At 39.7% G+C, this 20,704-nt stretch overlaps 1 protein-coding gene across 6 annotated transcripts in view; it reads left to right on the forward strand.

Annotated features, from left to right (window-relative positions):
- LOC122866258 overlaps nucleotides 1-20,704 on the forward strand; it is a 111,695-nt gene that overhangs the window by 26,917 nt on the left and 64,074 nt on the right. For 2 of the 6 annotated variants that reach the window (XR_006375659.1, XM_044175658.1), the window contains one exon: nucleotides 4,743-4,906. The exons of 2 other annotated variants lie outside the window; for them this stretch is intronic. Coding sequence is in view for 2 of the 4 variants with exons in the window: in XM_044175658.1 (XP_044031593.1) it covers nucleotides 4,743-4,906 (164 nt within the window). In the remaining 2 variants the exon portion in view is untranslated. Of the gene's footprint in view, nucleotides 1-4,742; nucleotides 4,907-6,722; nucleotides 6,825-6,934; nucleotides 7,013-10,857; nucleotides 10,962-20,704 lie in introns of all 6 variants that reach the window. 2 more of the 6 variants (XM_044175659.1, XR_006375658.1) reach the window with 2 other exon arrangements.

Raw genomic sequence — 20,704 nt, forward strand, 5'->3', positions numbered from 1 at the left:
AATGAAGAATGTGGCCACAACACCAACAGACCATTGCTGTTCTTGGGGGCTTTCTAGAAACGGGGAAATAACTAGCCTTAGTTAACTGTATGGTTAATATGAGCCTGCAGCCAGACACAAGCGTGGTATCGATCTTCTCATCTAAGTCTCATCAAGAAAGCAAATAAGCTCATTTCCCAAACCGTTGCGCTATTCCTTTAAGGTATTGGTATCCAGGAGGAAAAAGAGATCTTAACTGCCAGGTTCAGACTGTGTAAGGCAGATACTGTTGATGTCTAGTCCAGCTTGAAGTGAAGACAGACATGCTGAACAAACTGCTGGCTATTTATCTCAGTCAGAAATGAGTTAAGTACTGTCACATGGGGACTGTCCACCTGTGTTTTAACTCCCCACGCCCCCATCTGTAAATAATGACATTCAAGCACAATGAGCTAGTAGCTAGTGATTCATGCAGTATACATTACAACATACTATGTAAGTTGTGTTCAGTCATTTCCCTTAATTTGAATAATTTGTTTTAGGTTGAAGGTTTTTACATGCTAGGTGCTAGGTATCTTTTTTTTCACAAACTTTGTAGTATAATTTGATATTGTATTTTAATGTTATGAATATTGAATTTTCTGATATCCTCTTTAAACATGTTCTGAGTGTCTAGTATGGATACAGCCGCCCTATCAGAGGCTGGTTCGGCCTGTAATAATGATGTTTAAGATGGGCTATCACATCATTTTACAGCTTTCTCCATTCTTATCGTAAATTGACTGGTCCACTAAGAATGGGGGTTATACAGTCACATAAAACCTCCAGTTATGGCCTGTGTTCTGTTTAGCCCTTGATAGAAATGTGGCGTTGCTTCCTGGTGTATTTCTGACCATGAAAATTATAATATGGAACAAAGATTAGAATGAAATTATCGTGGCCGGAAGGCATTTACCCGCCGTGCTGAGGCACACTACACAGGGTTAGGGGAGGGGGAAAAAAACCCTGGTCCCCAAGAATAATGATAATACATTAGGCTGTGAGCGTGCTGGTATTATTGCTGTACATTATGTATGTTCCATTTATACTACCTCACACAGCCCAACCACTGCTGACGGATAGGTCATTACTCCCCGCACCGATGAACACTTATCAGGCCCCACTGCTGTTTATGGCCAGAATGAAGAGCACTTGTCAGTCAAGGTCACTGCTTTGTGTGTCCTCTTTAATAGTTCCTTCTTCACAGTTGTTGAACTTTGTATGCTAGCTCGGGCCCCCCTCTAAGTGGTGAGAGAGATGGGCCGGCTGCTTTTACGGGGGGAGATTCAGTCTTTTATGTAGTGTAGAGGACCGTCCCTGCTGCCGGTGTTAACAGCTGCTTTGTGTTTGACCAGTGGAGATTCTGGAGAGGTTTCAGTGAACTGAACAATGTTGAATTATGATCCCTGTGTGAGTGAGTAGCATTAATTTATTTGTTTGCCTCAGAGATAATAGGAAACTGAGATCGAAAGAGATCTACGTATCCGATAAAGGTCTTTGCATTCTTGCTGCAGCAAATGAGCTGCTTTTTTCATTTTTGCATGTGTGTGTCTGGCCGTGTGTGTGAGAGTGTATGATAAGTTCGGGTGACAGGATCCTAAGAGTCTGCTCTAACTGGAGGGTCAATGCTAATGCATGGCTGGTTGCGTTACACCAGCTAGTGCTGGAATCAGAAGTGGCCCGCAGTGCAGAGTTTGGCCCTGGGACAAAAATAGATTTTGGTTGCCTTGGATTCTTTTAGCCTCAAGCCTCTAATATTTGTCATCGCTGCACAAGTCGTATCTCTGTATCTTGTAGCACTATAGGCCTGAACAAGCAAAGACACACACTTGTTTATCCAGACTGCTTAGGTAAAAAGGCTTGCCCCATGGTAACTGTCAAAGTTATTTTGTGTTATCCTCTGATCATGTTTTTGCTTACTTGTTTTCTTTACCACAAAAATGGTCATCATTCAATTTTCATGCACTTATTTTACTCATAAAATTCCCTCTTCCTTGTTTAATTTGCAGTGCACACATTTGCAGCAGTGTCTATTCTCATGAGATTTTTGTCAAATTTACAATTTTTACCAGTGTTGGCTACATCCCACAAGAAAAGCAAAATGCAAATGATGAATTAGATTTTCTCAAAAGATGCAAGATGAAATCACAGGTTACCACTGTGTTGCACCATGCAGGCAACACTTCTAACAGGAGAGTCACAGTGTCACATGAGATTCACATGAATGTTGTTGCTTTTGACATAAAGAAACTAGATCTCTGAAAATCACTCAGACTCTTATCCTTGTCTCAAGTCTCCCTTAAACTTCACCTTCTGTCACAGCCTTATTTTGACTCTGCTGTCATAAATCCAAATGGACGATGGTTGACAAGGTGCTTTTCATTGTCATCATTTTTCCTCTAAGTCACCCATCGTAATTTATGGTGCTCACCTTCCCACCCTGTTTCCCCAGAAAACCCCCTCCACAGTCCAGCTCTTAGCTGTAAAAATGAACAGTTCCTGTTTCTCCGCTTTGATGCAATGCTGACAGGAGTCACTTTGATATACTTGGGAGTATGAAATTTTGATCCGTCCCGTTTTTTTTCCTCCTGAGGCTTCATCTTTACAGACATTGGGAGCTGTCATTTCGCGACACCCTGTGACGCGGGTGACACTCAGCCGATATGACAGGTGCTGGACAGCAGACGCACTCCTAGGCGATCTGGCAATATTTCTTCAGGTAAAGTGCCGAAATGTGTAAATGAATTATCTATAAATTTATCTCAGTGGATTTTTTTTTTGTTGTAAATCTTCACAAAAATATCACAAGTATACACTTCTCTACTGCATATGTAGAAATCCTCTGAAAGATAAAAGATGTGAACTCGTATCATTAGAAATTACTGCTTTGAATTGAGCAGATTAGTTGACTTTGGGTATTATTTGCTAATATTGGCATACTAATTAATCTAGCCAAATCTCACCAACGTTGTATTAAAGAACAAAACAAACCAGTCTTGAGGTTTGTCATAAAATACAATATTTTGGGGGGAATATACATGGATAAAGATAAAAATTCACATTAGTATAAATTTGACATGTCTACATGCCTCATGCTCAAGTGATGGCCTCTGCAAGAATTTAAGGTTTTGCCACTCAACAACATACAAATTGGCTTGTTAAGATGGAATATTTTTTACTGTGTGTACTGGGATGTAGGCTGCAGTGCACTGTGGGAGCCCACAGGGTGTATGTTAACAGTGTTTCCTGGATTAGACACCTTGGTATGGCCTGTGGAGAGATGTTCGTAGTCCGCTGTTCACACAATCTGCCTGCTACAGCTGAGCTGCCCTTTGCCAACAGGCCTGGAGACAGGATGGACAGATTTAGATCCACATGTCGCAGTTCTCTTTTGGTGCAGCTCACCATTTATTGTTTTTTTGGTTTATGCTGGTAAAGTTTAGGGAGATTCTTCTTAGGACAAATGAGGATATTCTAGCTTGTATATTTGCTCATGAATGTGTCTTGGGATATACAAATTGTCGCAACTGTTTTTCAGCAAGTAATTACAACAAGTGAGCGTTATCAGTCCATCTGTGTGAGGCCAAGTACTGTGTACCAAAGTCAGTTTAAAAAAAGCAACATTTCAGAAGTCACTACACTAATTCTGTATGTCTGTGTGCCCACATGCATATGTGCATTTGCTTTTATTTAGTGTTAATATTTACTGAGTTGTATGCATGTTACTATGTCTGATAAATATGTTGGTGTATTGGTTACTGGATAACCTGGCAGTTCTGTCCATAACAGCTCAGTTCACAGCTTACAAGGCCTATTGTTTCACCACACACACTCTCTCACACACACACACACACACACACACACACACACACACACACACAAACAAACATGTTGACATGCTCATCTGTCACTAGGAAAACCGCCACAGGCTGTGGCCTTGGCACAAAGACATTCTCTGAGCTGAGTGAAGATGCTTGGAGCCAAGATGCACCCAGTCAAAATGTTAAGAATTTCTGATGCCAGAATAGACAAGCGCAGGCGTTGATTTGAGGAGAAATGATGTTGAAGCAACATTCTTGAGATATATATATATATATATATATATATATATATATATATATATATATATATATATATATTACAAAGATGCTTTGCTTGTTTCTGACAACTATATAAAGTCACATGTTGGTTGTGTTATGGCTTGGAAAACGGAAAGGATAAAATTGATTACTTGAAGATTAAAAGCATTGTTAGCTCTCTAACACAACTGTTTTTCCAAACAGTTTTTTTCCTCTGACAATGCATGCCAAAAACCCTTACTGCCTCTAAATTTATATCTCCAAAAGAGCTACAGCAATGCAGAGCTAATACGACACCAAGTGTATAGGGTGTGGTCAAGAAGGATTGTTTACTTCTAAGCAGGAGCTGTAAGTAGGCATTATTATCATTATTTTGCATCTGCATTCGTTCAAGAAACAGCTGTTGAATTCTGAGCGAGATTTAAAGTGGCAGAGCCTGGAGTTGTTCTTGTTCATTCAGCTAACTTAGCCTTGACATGATGGCTTCTGGCAGAGTTTTGTGCTGAACTCAACATCTGTGACAACTGTCAGCACCACTGACCAGTCCTCCCTCTCTCCCTCCCTCCCTCTGTCTCTTTCTCTTCTGTGTTTACATATTTCTCTTCATCTGTCCTCCATCTTTCCCTGCCTTCCCGGATTGCCCAGTTTGGGGGGTTAAGACCAACACAGAAAAAGCGGGAAAAATGGGAACCTTTGATGCCACCAGATCAGTTTCTTCTGCCAGTACCCATCTCCATCACTGCCACATCAGCTGGTCCCAAGGTTGTGAGGTCATCCGAACATCTGGCCCCTCCGCCATGTTTTCTAAGGTCAGTGGGTAGCATCTGTTTATGGACCCCGCCACCTTTAGTGCCTCTGACAACGTGGATCACGCTGAGAAAACCAGACAAAATGCTTTGATCAGTTATAAGTGTTGACAAGCTGTAAATCTGCTGTAAGTAAACCTGCCACAGTGCTTCTACACATGGTATAGATGTTATAGTTGTTGTTTCATTGTGTCATTGTTTTCTTTTTTTTCAAATGATACAAATATTAATAATCAAAAACATCAAGAAATCCTCCTACCAGGTAAATGCTGACGTTAAAAAAAAAAAAAAAGAACGAAAAAATCAGTTCAATTGGAGCTGGAGGGTTTTTATTTGAAGTGATTCACAAATGATGATACAATGTCGTCTTAATACTTGTATGATATGTACGATCCTATCCATATCCCTATCAATTTTTTATGAAGATGGAAAGAGTTCCCTTGGCTTATCCCAACAACAACAAAACGACTGATCTAGATGACGCAGGTTTATAAGCCAGGTGATTTGGTAGCAGGCACCTGTCCCTTTGTGTCTGGTCCCGGTGAAGTTTGAGCAGCAGCCGGTGCTGTGATGTCAGGGGCTCTTAGGGGTCAAGACAGGAATTATTGAACAGAGGGTGGCTGGCAGAGGGAGCTGGCACTGGGAGCAAACAGATGTTGCAATCATAAAGAAATACACAACCTCTGAATTAAATATGAAGAGTGGGGGCAGCAAGAATGGAGGATGCTGGTGACTTTGTCTCTGCTTCTTGGCCAATCACAGTGGTTTATTGTAAGTTAAAGCACCACTGATTGGTCAGTTGTTGTTGTAACAAGAACCAGATGAATTATCTCAAATTATGCTGGTTTCTTAAAAGGACTTGAGAGATGCAACCAAAAGTCTTTTTAAAAAAAAAAAAAAAAAAAAAAACTTCTTGCAAGAAGACAGCTGTTCGGAACATACTGTAGATTCATTATTCAGAAGCAGAGGGTCTCTGGACGCAGCATGTTATGTCAAAGTGTTTTAAAGCATTTACGCCACAGCAGCTCAGTGATGAAATCTGTAAAAAAGAGAGGAATCTGACAGAATGTCCTCAGAACACTGTTTTACCACAAGTGTTTTGTTTCCCAGTCATTTTTACAGGGCTTCTCACTCACAATGAATTACAAGTCTGTCTGAATATTTGATGGCAGCAGCAACCATTTCTGTTGTTACTGAGAGAATGAGACTTCACTCAGACAGTTCAAGGTCTTCTCATCAGATAAATCATGTTGTTTGTCCCCTGAGTCCAATTCTTTTAAAACGATTTCAGTGAAATAATGTAGTGGATCTGTATTTTACTGATAACTCTTACTAATCCCATGTAATGTTCAAACTTTGTGTATAATAACTGTTTCTAAAATTTGGTTTTGCATGAAGCCATTGCAAAAATCAATCAGTTTTGGCCTCTTTGCTGTAGTTGGAACTAAGAGTGTGCAATATAAATAAATCCTATATATCATTTATATATATATATATATATATATATATATATATATATATAGTACATTTTCTGGAAAATCAACTGCTTATGGATAAAATAACCAGATGGGAATGTCATATCTAATGAATTAAATACTGAAACTTCATCGCATTAATGCAAAAATTATGCTAAAATTCCAGTATTACCCACACTAACCTCATACACACAAAAATATTAAAAAGTATCTTCTCATCATCTCACGGTATATATCGTCATATTGCCCACCGCTAGTTTGAACTTTAATCATGTTCAAACTACAGCAAAATAACAGAGCATCTAGTGTCGCATTTGTGATTTTGTTTCACTTTTTTGTTGTAGTTGGAACGTAGTGAAAATGTCATCAACCTACAGCGATGGCTTTCTCAAATGGACAGATGCCACCTAAATAACCTGATCTTTTCTTGCTGGAACCCCAACATGGTAAATGTTGGCATTCCAAACGGGTTCTTTAAACATTTTATTATCTAAAAACATAATGTTTTGAGCCTTAAATCCTCCGCTGCATATTGCTTGTCTATTTATCTCTAAAGTGGATGGCCTTCTGCCAGTTAGGCCTGGCTCCGAGTGCTGCAGTGTCAACACTGAAGAGTGAGGGCCAGAGGGGTGATGTAAGTATTGATACACTCCTTGAAATCACTTTGTCACCGCCAGAGATACCAAGCTGCAGGAGCAACACAATAGCTGGAAGATGATTGTGAATTCTTGGCAGAGGGTTGAGGGATGCCATTAAAAAGGCAAATGTGATTAATTTTTAGTGAGAGCGCACTCTTCTTGGTGATTGTCAGCGAGGTCGTGCTAAAGGGATGTGACACAGAAATTACTCTTCCTCCTGGCATCTAATTTGACTCGTCACTCTGAGGAAATATCTGGGAGAAGGGGAGACTGACAAAAACGCTCTCATCTAATAGACTAACTATTTGTCCAGGGCTCATGCGGCAGAGATCTGGCTCAATAGCGCTAAGTGATCTATTGCTTAAATGCCACAGATTCAACACAAACAAAAGTGTTTTATCTCAAATTGTTGGTGAGGGCTTCATCACATTTGTATGGAAGAGGAACAAAAGCAATTTAAAACAATCAGGGAAGCATAAAGTATAGATGCAATACATTATTCTTGTATGGGCCTCATATTTTATCCTTTCACATTCTTTGTGAATTTCCTGTTATGTGTCAGTGTTGTCAGGGTTTTCTTTAAACCTGTTCGAAATGAGACAAACCCCCCTGTGGAGTGACATTTTGCAGACGACACAATATCACAGGCCACACTTTATCCCGACCCCCTCATAAACACAGAAGGGCTGCAGCACTCTGTCTCTTCCTGTAGATGTGCTAACAACAAAAGACAGCTCACAGGTCACAATAAAGGTTATGTCTTTATTGATTTCATGCAGTTTCAGACAAATGCTTTTTAAAAATGAACATGTATAATTTTTGGTATATGTGGGACTAATTTATGCATTTTTAGCATTTATTTAGAGTCTTGTTTGTGTCCACCTGGTGAATCTAAGTCCAGTATTCTCTCTTTTCAGCTCTATTTTTGATTTCCACCAACTCCTCGTGAAATATCAAATTTTAAAAAATCTAAATGATCAGAATGTTGTATGTGCTTGTGAAAACACTTATTTAGAAAATAATGCTAAGGATTACCAAGTATTAAAACCTCCATGTATTTCTGTAGCTTTGAGCAGAGCTGTAACTGATCCCCCAGACATCCATGAACAGAGCTAAACTATTGATCTGATAATTCAGTGTACCTTCAAACTGCACACAGAGACATAAAAATGCCGGTTTGACTCTTGAAAAGAAAAAATTGTTTCTTTTAAAATGGCCAGCTGTGCTCTTTGAAAACTAACATTCTTCTGAGTGCTGAATCGATTATAAAAGTCATATTATAAACCATCAGAGATCACAACTGCTTAATCCCCTCTTGCTTGTAATCTTGGATTAGTCCTTGGTTTTTATGTCCTCCTCAAGAAATAACTATCTCACTGCTACAGGCTGGCAGGACAGGCTACTGCACACAATACTGTAGTTTACTTTGTGAGAAAACTGCTCACGTTCTTGTATCCCATTACCACGACCACCTTGAGATAAATGGCTCTTTCTCCCCTCTGCCATAAGGTTTTATATCAAACGACATGTGTTGAGTATCTGACTGCAGGTTATATTGTTTCAGTGGAAATAAAACAATCACTTCTGGGGCTGAGCGCCTGCCTGTGGTGTGTAACTGCTGGCCAACCTATACACACTGTTTATAGATGTAAGGAAGAGGACAGTGGCAGGTGACAGGTTAACTCTGCTGTGTAAATTCCTGGGCCGTGTATGATGTAGCCTGTGATCCTGCAGTCCCTGATTAGATCTGAGCTAGTAAATATCCTGTGATTAATCAAAAGGGCTTGTTCTGCGTGTAGCGTCCCTGTGTCACCTTCACAGCTGGGGAGCAGGGCCGCCTTGTTTACCACACTTTACCTCCATCTCCTCAGTCCCCATCCTTATTTCATCGCAACTCACAGAGGGCCAACATATAAAGCTCCTGCAAAACCCAGTGCTGTGGACATAGTTTGCATTGTAAACTGAGATTAATATGAAATGTTATAGCAGACTTTCTCATATTGTGCAAAATAATATTTCCATTTAGATAGTGTGTTCCACTCTCATTTTGTAACACATTTATGTGAAGGACCGTTGTGAAAGGACATGTTCAGTATTTATGATTGGTGTGTTTTGTTTAATACTTTTTTCTAAAGCATAAGGCTGGTGATATTCTATTTTAATTTTCTTATCAATAAATCCTGTAAAAAGACAAAAACAATGAATCGATCCTACTAATAAGTATTGTCTGTGTAGTCAAAGCCTGATATCGCTTATTCCTCTGTGCATGCAATCTTCATTGTTGTCCAAAAGCTATTAAAAACACATCAGTGAGCCACACCATCGCACACAGCTGAATATAGTACCGAACAAATGCACTATTTACTCTAAGGTTTGCTAAAAACTACAGCTCTTTTTAGGACATTACTGAGCCTTTTTTAAAAATGAAATTATGTTTGTGACCCGTTTTTTTTTTTAACAATGAATGCCTTCAGTAGGTACAAATGGGCTTGGGGCTGGGTGCCACAGGAAGGGTAGGGAAGTTTGAAAGTTTTGTGAGACGGGCTAACATATTATTGGTTTTGGCCTTTTTAATGGGATTTGTTGACAATAAGAAATATAGACTAATGCCAGGCTTATCCTTTAATTACAACATAATTAGCACTCAAACAGAGAATATCCCCTGGAAATGACTTTGCTACAGGCTCGTTACATTCATGAAACATGTTAAAATGAAGGCCAACATGATAATGGGTGATTATAGTAATTAATAGACTGAACTAATTACTTTAGCCAGTAGAGATTAATTTAATGCTGACGAGTAAGTGGTGTGTTTGAGCAGAGCTTGTCCAACTGAAACTGAACCATTTCTAATTAACCATTCTGCTCTGTTAACTTACAGCAGCCGTAACATTATCTGATAGCTGTTGTTATTTTACTTACTGTGTTTGTTAACTTTTATCCCTGGAACAGTTCACTTGGAAAATGCATTCTGATGTTCCGACTTGTCAACGCAGTCTTGTCCACAGAGCGTGATTTAACTGATTGCTGCCCCCCTTTTCATCGTGACCGTTTGATTGTCATTCGAAGACGGTGTAAGGGACATGCATGTCATGTTAATAAAGACATTAAACCACATGTATCCCTCCACCATAAAACAAAGTCCGGACCTGTCTGGGAATATAGATCTCTAATTGCTTTTGCGTGGTGGTGCAGCAGAATTGTGCTTCCCAGATGTCACCTCTGCCAAACCCGAGTGCACGTCACTGTCAATAGGCCTGAGAAATCTCCCTAACAAGCTTGCGATTACATAAACCTATAGCTGCTCTGGATATTGCACCAAAGAGACTGAACAACTTTCAAGGAGACTTCATGTTTGATGTTCCAGGGCTTGATTGCATTTTGGGAAAAAAAGAAACCCACTATATTGGGAATGTGTCCAAACAGTCTAGGTTTGCTAATTTTGTCATAGTCAATTTCATAGCGTGGCCATGAGAACGGGCAGCGATGGAATGAAGTTCCTGAGTGCTTTGCAGAGGGGCGTGAGTGGGTTTGACAGGCCCAGTGAAATATGCTCCGCTGTACCTTTTTCCATTACAGGAGCAGGGACCAAAAATGCAAATCCGGGGGTCCTCTCTCAAGAGGTCTTTTAGAAAAGTGACATATCAAACAACTGGCTTCAAGTGGCACACACAATCTTACATTACTGCTACATCAGTGTTTTCATATTTTAATTTGTGATATCATTACTGTGGCTTTTCAAACTCACATTTTCAAGAACGAACTGTTTTGTTTTGAGCAGCTCTCTAAAGTCATTGTTTAGATTTATCCTCAGTGCTCACTTCCATGTTTATTATGGCAGAAATCCTTGATCATCACCAATAGTAACCACATCCTAAAGAGAGTGACTGATAGACTGGATCTGTCTCATGGCCTTCTCTGAAGAGGTGATGAATTGGCATAATGGTGAGTCGACCAGAGAGACACGCTTGGGGGGGGGGCATTAAATGACATGGTTTTATAGGCTATCAGCATTGTCATACCCCCGCTGTAATTTCAGCCTCTCTTTTTCTGCACCATAAGGCGGGTTGGATGTTAGGCCCTAAGCTCGGTTAAACACACAACTCTCTCAAACCTGGTACCTCATGATGCCATGTGTCATCGCCAGTAAAGAAAGTTGACATGCTGATTGAAGCTCTAACCATGAGCCACTCAAAAGTTAGACCTTATTATTACTTTTACATATGGTTATTAATGATTTTAGTTATGGCACTGTCGGTCTGTCTGTCCCTCTGTCACTGTGTCCACTACTTTGGTCCAGGCTGAAATATATAGTAGATGGATTGCCATCTACTATTCTGTACAGACATTTGTGTTCCCCAGAGCATGGATTCTAATAACTTTGATCCCTTAACTTTTCTTCTATAGCACCATCATTAGATCAAAATTTTACTTTAATTTATGATCAAATACCTGCAAAACTAATGACATTCCCATCAGCCTCAGCTGTACTTTGTGTAAGTGCTAATTAGCTAATCTTAGCATGCTAACATGCTAAACTCAGATGCTGAACATGGTAACCATTATACCTGCTTAACATCAGCATTTTAGGATTGTCGTTGTGCGTGTGTTAGCATGCTAATGTCAGCATTTAGCTCAAAGTACTACTGTACAGCCTCACAGAGCCGCTAGCGTGGCTGTAGACTCTTAGACTTGTTAGCATGAGGCAAGAAAGCTCAATAGGTAATAAGGTCTAGGGATTTGTCCATAGCAGCGCGAAGCAACATATAATAAGATCACGTTTATTTGAACCCACTCCAACATGCACACCGGAATCCACAAACAGTGAGACCCATTAGGGTGATATTCTCCTTGAGTATTTACCAGCCTGTTTTCAACACAACTCATTATTAGTGATAAATTAGCAGGCTGATTATAGTGAGATGCTCTAATTTGTAAATGAGTGGGGTGCACCTGTCAGTAAGACTCATTTGCTAATAACGACCATCCACTGAATAAGTAACAACCTTTCTAATTTCAGTTGACTTCTTTACCGTCTGGTTTGTATTCTGCCATTTCCTTTGCTGCAGATTGATTCCTCCTTTCAAACCTTGTTTATCGTTCCTCCCCTTCTGTATTTAGTCAGTTGTCTAGCAGGTGAATAGAGCTGAAACGATTAGTCGACTAATTGGTTAGTTAATTGACAGAAAATTAATCCAGTTTCTCAAGAGTGAGGATTTGATGCTTTTCTATGTCCATATATGAGAATAAACTGAATATCTTTGAGTTTTGGACTGTTGGTGGTAATTTGATCTTGGGCTCTGGGAACCTATAATGGGTATTTTTCTCTATTTGAAATAAAAATACACTGTTTTTTTCATGCCGAGATTGTTTCCCCCATCACCTTAATGCAACTCAAATATTCGGTATCCAAAGTCAGAAAATTTTGATAGGAATAGTAAAAACATGCTGTACGCCTGAGAATTATTTGAACACAAGTTTGCCCTCTTTTATACTGAACACGGAAAGTGTGGAAATGATAAAACCTGCGGGAACAGCAAGAGAAGGAGCAGCAGGGTGGGATAACTGGTTTCCCATTAAAAGATACTGCCCTGTAACTTTACAAAGGCCTCATCGTAATACATGACAAGGGGTTATGTGACCTTCAACCATTAAACCATCCTGTTAATTGTCTAATAATAAAATGTTTTTATTGTGCAAATATCCTTTAGTATAACTGAATTTAATTTTGCTTTTCACTCATCATATTTTTATTTCTATCTTTTTGCTGAGGCTGTGAAACCTCACCATTACTGGTCATAATGACAGTATGGAATTGGTTTTCCAGGATTGCTGCTCTAACTAAGCTCCATCAGTCCATCCACCTCCCCACTCTTCTCCTTGCAACCTTAACATTTAAACCACTCTCATTACAGCACCGATTACAGAGGCCTATTGGTCCTCATTAGCGCCCACTGATCCTTGGCTGGGCCCATGTTCTAACATCTTTTAATTAGCATTCTGGAAATCTAATCAATGTAATAACTCAGAATAATCTCCCCTTTTGCACTTATTTTCTCCCACTTTTTATTCCAGGTTGTTCTTGGCTCGAAGGCTCAAAGGCTGATAGAGTCTGCCAGGTATATGGCATGAGGGGTGAGGAGACCTTGAAGTGCTCGTAGTTGAAGGGCAAACTGGATTTGACTGCACTCTGAACTTTGATCAAACAAATGATATCTAAAACACAAAATATACGTCTGAGATGTAATAATTCTATGTTTTTATAGCATATGTGCAGTTATAATATTGTAGTGCTGTGGAAGAACATGAAAGGCTTTATATACCTGTTAGTGACAGATGTAGACAGAGAGCTCTGAGTTTTTCTCTAAATGCCCTGTAAAGCCTTCAGTTCCCAGCCAGGCCCTGTGGTGTGATATGAAGTGAAAGCCAAGGCGGGGTTTGGCACTGGACGGCCATTTTATGTCTGGTCTGATGCATGGTTTCACTAGGTGTCACTTTGACTACATATCAGAGTCAGCAGTGGCGGCAAGCGAAGCTGCAGGTCTCATTAAAGCATGCTTACTGCAACAGTTGCAGGATGAACATGAATTTTAAACAAAAGTTTACAGAAGTTATGGCATCAAAATTCTATTAATAGATTTTTTTAAATCAGTGTTCCTTTGATAAGTGTAATATCTTAAAAACACAGATGCCAACATCTATTTTATCTGCCCGTAATAAAGTAAAGGACGACTGCTATTAGGCCATTGAGACTAGCATCCATGTGAGAGAAATGAGTCTCTGCCAGCCTAGTATTCATACACCTTTGTGTACAGTAAAGTGATGTTTCTATGCCAGGTATCCAGGGCAGACATTTTGGCGTGGCTTTGGCAGTACAGACAAAGACGCCAGGGTGTGATGGGACACAGATCTGCCATTTCCCAGCAGCACTGGCATGCCTCTCACTGTAGAATGATGAATGATTTCACACACATGCCACACATTTGCTCATGCACGCATATAACACACATACACACTCACTCATATACATGCACACATGAAAAAAACATACAGGCAACCTGCCTGGTCAGGTCAACCATGCTTTGGCATTGCATCACACACAATCACGCAAAGACAGACAGGCGTCCTCACTATAGCGCTGCATTATTCAGAGCCAGGTGTAGGAGGAAGGGGGAATAAGGTTGTGTTTATTAGCTGCTCCCTTGGTGTTCTCTAAATTGCCTTGTTTGCTCGGCACAAGCACACAAACAGATGCTGTCCTCTCTGCTCTGGGTAATTTTCGGGGTCTCTGGGTATTTAGTGAAAGGCCTACCGTACCACACACAGAGCCTCATTTGTGCTTGTGCATACAGTCTACGCATACAAACGCACACATCAGGCCAGGCTACTTGAAAAACACATTTGCGTGCTAATTTTGCGCTGACATTCAGAAGTACAGTCTGATTCATGCAAAGAAGACATTGTCTCTCCACATAAGTAATTGGAGTACCCCGTATAGCAAACCTCACAGTCCCTAACCCTCTCAGCGACACAATTTCACTCTTATTAAGAAAATCTGCATTTAGGAGGGACCAATGCTATCAGTCGAAATTAATCTGCTTTGACTGATCCCTAATGTGACCACAGTCATCGAGTAATTATTGTCTGGATGGCTGTGCACCAGCCTCATAACCACTGTCCGCCTCCTCCCTCCCCCCCAAAAAGGGCTAGTCTTGGTGTGTGTGAATCCCTCTGCAGCGGGCTGGTTACTGTGGGTACGGCAGGCATGTCATTTAGCGCTTGATCAGTGAGTCGTGATTAGCCTGCCCTGTATTATTGTGATTAACGTCCACCCGGCGGATGACTGTCCTGTTGTCACCAGTAATACCATCTGAGATCTTGAGACTCTAGGATGAGGGCCAGTGGAAGAACCTGGTAGTATGGCAACACAAAACTGCTCACTTTGATGATGGCTGCTTCTCTAAAATACACACACACTTCAACTTCTTTCCTGTCAGTCACAAAATCCAATGCATGTAATGAGTGCAGCGCTCTTTCCCCCGTGCAGCTATATTTTGTCTGTGTGTCTGCTCGGATTAGTTAACCCACTACCTCTTCTGCAGCTTGCGTGTTGTATAGTATTTTCATCAGACCGCATGCCTTATGTCTCCGAATGCACTGAAATCTTTCTACACTCCTCTGTTTCCTTCCTTCATCTCACACCACCTCGACCAACAAAGTCGATTTGACCGCGACTGATTATAGTAACGAAGGCAGTCCAAGAGAATATGCACGTTCTCACTGTACGTCAAATTAGATCACAGCAGGGGGGGCGTGCGCTGACCCCCGTCTCTTCTCCTCAGACAATCGGTCGCTTACACAGAGGGAGCTTTTGAAAACAGGCCTGTGGGCCAAGCTGTGGTTGGTGGCTCACTGCTACAACACACAGGACAAAGAAAGATATTCATGGAAAATTAAGGGCTCAGATTAAATAAAGAACTTGATCCTAGAGTATGTCAGAGAGAAAAAGAGCACCTAGTTTAAGAGGAAATAAATGGATTTACATGGTTTGTGCTTTAGCACATGAGCTTTATGCAAAAATGTGGCTCTTTAGAAGCAGGATGAGACTATTTGTCTAAAAACAACTAAATCTAGAGATACAAACTTCTTTTTTGCTTTAAAATATTTGTGATGCTGAATTTATGTATTCCACATAGATCAGAGTTCATGTTTTTTTTCTCCAAAAATTGAGCTTTTTGTGCATGAGCCTCTGTATGTATGTTTCATTCCTTTGTAATTACTCGCCTAAACTCAGACTCCCTTCTCATGGCTCTTGTGCATCAGCCGGTGGAAAAGAGTCAGTTTTGATTACAAAGTAAACGCTGCAGCATCAGACAGGGGGGTTACATGCTGATATGCATTCTCTCAGGATGATTTATGCAAATTATGCACATTATTCCCCCAGGAATCTCTCTTCTGAAAGTGCCAGGATAAATTGCCGGAAATTAGCCATAAAATTCACTGTGCAGGGAGTGTGAGGTGAAGGCCGCCGTGGAGCCAAGGACATTGGGCCGCCGTGGTTACGCTTGGCGTGGCCTGCCTCCCTCATGCTTGGCATTCATGGCTGTTAAAGACCTCTGCTCACACAGATACACTGAAGCCTCGAGTAGCACTCAGCACATCAGGAAGATCAGCCAAGCAAGTGTTACACTAACGGCTGAGGGTTTCATGCTCTAGTAACATGACAGATTTTCAACAGAGGGAAGCAAATTGTGTGTTTTTTCTTTCCACATTTTAGATTGAAATCCACTTTATAATTTTACATTCCTAGAAAGGATGTGATTGATTGTAATTCAGTAAATGACCTCAAAACCAGTCAGTGTTTGGATTGTTTTTATGCCTTTGTTTACATTATAGTTAACCTTGTTTGTAGTGCATCTTAATCTTTAGATTACACTCTAATCAGAAATCTGTCCAGCAGTCAGGTAATGAATAGTTGTTTGAACAACACGTAAACAAGTAGCTGTCAGTATCAGAACACACAATTCAGGCTGTGTTAGACAGTAGCTTCTTTATAGCTTTAACCGTAACTCTCTATTGGTCTTTCATTTGTCTCGTGATCTCGGAGTGTGTGAGGGGAACAAAGAGAAAGAGAGTGTGTGTGTATATGAAATGAGCAGTGAGTGATTCACGCTGTTGTGTCATCCTCATGTCTTTATTTCAATCTGGAAGCCAGTGTTAATGAATATCAGAGACTGGAGATGAAATCCACCTCGCCTTAGCTTTAATGAACCCTGAGAGGGTCAGGATCTGCATATTGATCAGCACAAGTGATCCCTGTCCCTCTCCCACCCAAACTACACAAGAACACGCACATGCCCATGTACACACAGAAATAGGACAGAGATTTGAGAAAACCCACAATGTAAAATAATTTTCTTTTAGTTTTCAATACCTTACCATGCTGTTTTTGCTGTTCACGTGACCCAGGGAGGCTGCTGCGTCACTGTGAGCTCTACATCCACTCTAATCAAACAATGGCACATTATCTGAATGTTAAGGAAAGTTCACAGCTGTCTGAGGAGCCTTGAGTACTACACAACCATAAGTTATTTTTGCGTTACTGTGACATTAAAAATATATAAACTGTTATTAATGATCTGATGGGAAAATACGGTTTTGTATTAGCATTTTTTAAATATATGTATATTTTGATCAAGGTGTATGGACCATTTAAGCAATTTCTCAACGTGCAGACTTCCAATTTAAGAAACCATATGAAAAACACCAGAGCTCAAAGTTTCTTTTAAGCAACAGCACCATAAAATGTCGACAAATCAAATGAATTGTCTCCCAACAGCGTTCATAATTTGATTTTGTTTAGTGCAAATATTTGCACAATGAAAACACTTTACTCCATTGCACCTGTCCCTGTTTGCTCAAATCCAGAGTGAATTGTTGTGGAAGAAAAAACCTGTACAGTGACAAGTGCCTGCTCTGTCCAAAACAACACCACAAATTACTTTGCTCTGCCATGACACGTTTTAATCCCAGAGGAATAAAAGAACATCAGATTACGGCACAAAGACAGAGCCATCGGTAAACAGGGATTAGGGGATTGAGACTGTAATCTGATTAATATTGAAGCAGTTTGAATATTAGAGATGTTACTCAACAATTGTATTCCAGATGAGAGGATAATCACACATTACTACGTCATTTATTGTACCCTTTTTTAGAGCTTTCAGAGCTAAAAACGCCACCATATGTTTACATGACCTCAAGGCTGCCTCAGAGAAAAAAACATTCCCACTATAATGTATTAGGAGCTTATGAGGCAAGCAGGAAAACATACAGTTAGAAATGGACAGGAAATTTCATTGAGTGAAAAATTGGTCTGAATGAACTCAAAATGTCAATAAATGAAGTTCAGATAAACTTTAAACTAGATCATAGCCGTTCAAGTCATACTGTCAGATTTCTGTAAGTTACTGCGCTGTATCTCTAAATACACTCTTTGAGAAAATCACTATGTAATGAAGATTTTTCATATCCAACAAAAACATAAAACATTGGAAGATACAGGGATGACAAAAGCAAACTAAAAACAAATAGAGGGGTGGGGGCAGTTGCTTAAAAGATGAATGTAAGTATTACAATGTAATGTGTTTTACAGATAATGATAAAGATGATCTTTAGAGTATCAATAGAGTTTAGAACCTAGTAGTAGCTTAATTCAGAAAAGTCTATCATATTTTCTTGAATTGTTTTTTTTTTTAGGGGAACTTCTCTCTAACAGAGCATGAAGAGGGTCTTGGGCTTTTCCATTTCAATACAATTAATCTAGTAGTGTCACAAAGGTTGTAGCCATATATTTGGCTTCACTTAAGTGGCTATTCTTGCCTGAGATCCCAGATACAGTAATCAGAGGATCCGGTTGTATCAGGTGATAATTTAAGACACTGACAAAACATATGAGCAAGGAAGGTGGGGCGCGATCTGCACTTTAGGATACATTTTAGCAAATTTAACTTAAGAGAAATACAATTAATGAAGTGCCTTAACTGCATCAAGCTGTCTAGTACAAACTCTATGTACTCCTTCTAGAGCCTCTTCTCCTTGCTGATTTTAAGATATCTCCCTCAGATATCTTAAAATCTACAAGTTATAAAAGGTATTCCTCCTCAAACTGAGGGGAAAAATTCCAGCTATGAAGAGTGACTTAATACTATTGCACCTCCATAGCTCATGATGAAGTTTAAATAGTTTTAAAAACACTGGGTATATACTTAACATAACCAGAATTGACCCCTTTTAGTTGTACAGTTTTATTAGCCTGTGTTGTGTGTGCACAACACAAAGACAACATTATGCATTGCTATCAGTAGCCTGACAAAAGTGAATTACCACCCAGCAGTTGATTTGGTGCCTCAGCCAGTGCAGCACATACATCTTTATACACAGTGTATGACACTGCATGGATGAGTCCATTGCCAGAGTTTTGCCTCTTACTGATATGAAGAGGACATTGCAATTCAATGTTCTTATGTATATTTTGACTTTCATGTTTATCATCCTCAGCATACATCACATCCGCGTTATGAATAGGCACCCTGCTGGCCCTTGATATGGTAAATTGGACATTTTATGGTTTATGAAAAGGGGTGTTTTTTATCTTTCACTTTTATTCATGAGCCCTGAATCTTGCCGTAAAAACGCCTTTTAAGACAGATTCAGCTTTGTTAGACTCATGAATAAAAATGATGTTGCCTCTTATGACTGTGGTTGGTGGCCATTGGAGAAAAGCTTGAGCCTCCTGGTTTTCTCTTTCCATCAGAAGTCTGAGTGCTGTATCAATGCCCAGCCCAACCTATCAACATAACATTTCAGAGACCCTTGTGTGTACATGACATTTCAGCAGCTTGTAACGATGGCTGAAACACCACTGAGTATCTAGCAGTTCCCACATCAAGAGGAATATGATGGTGTTCAATTTTGAACGTCTCACTTAAATCATCTTATGCTTCGCCTAAATGTGTTCATCATCTTGGTAGTTGTAAAATGTTTCTGCCTTTGAACTGATTTTTTGCGCTGTGTTCTGTTTTCCACATGCATATGGCTCTCTCACCCCTGGGGAATTTCCTCTTCTGGGCTAATGTGAATATTAGTATGGGTTAAATGCTCCAGTCATTTGTGCATTAATGCATATTGCATAATTAATGTTTTCAGTTACCAAACAGCAGTGGAGAAAAAATTACATTTGTGTCAAAACTTGAAATATCTTGAGTTAAGTCCTGAAACGATACCCAACAGGAAGTGCTGACAGGATTTTCATGCCAGAGCTGTTTTGATGTCTCCTGATCATTTCCAGTCTTGATTAAGAGCTGTTTTGTGAAGATTCAAGGCATTCAGGAGTGTGATGGGATTAAATGGGACACTGTAACGACCCTGTTGTCGGAATGGCTCATCATACAGACACAAAGCTGAGATCGGAGACTGGCGAAAACCATGAACCACTGCAGAAGACGCTGTCATTATTTTTCACTTTTATGAGGAAACGGAGATAAAGATTTAGCTTTGTTTGTTTGTTAGAAGAAAACTATATATTTCTATTAAAGGTTTGTTCTTATTTATATACTATGTCATCTTAAAGTCAGTCAGGAGCATTGAAATAATATTTGGATATATTGTCTGTCCTAAATCGCTCTAATTTATTGAGTTATAAGTGACTAAAACTTTCCATGTTTCCACATTTGAACTAAAAAGGGATGTTAAAGAAGCAACGTATTAGCTGGTAATCCTTTTGCCCTCATTTTATAATATTCATCTACAAAGAATTATTTAGATGTCTATTGTCCACTTGGCATAGTTAAAAAAAAACCCTCACTGTATTGAATTTAGATTACTATTTGTTGCCACAGAGCTGTGAATCTCTGCTTCAGTCTTACATTATTATCAAAGCTGTTAGCCTTACAGGAAATACTTAATTGTTCAAAATCCACAATAAAAAAGTACATGAATTCATCTGGTGAAAAAAAAAAATCATCGTATGTTTCCTTTCAAATCTGTTGCCTCTGTCCATGGTGCTCAAGTCTTTGGATCACACACTGGCTTCACTTTTTATGTGCCAAAGTATTAGAAACTTACACCTCAGTAAAAATGCTATTTTTATGTGGTAATAACAAAAGCACTTAAATTGTGGCTTTAAT

This window comes from Siniperca chuatsi, linkage group LG19 (genome assembly GCF_020085105.1).
Source record: "Siniperca chuatsi isolate FFG_IHB_CAS linkage group LG19, ASM2008510v1, whole genome shotgun sequence".
NCBI classification, from domain to species: Eukaryota; Metazoa; Chordata; class Actinopteri; order Centrarchiformes; family Sinipercidae; genus Siniperca; species Siniperca chuatsi.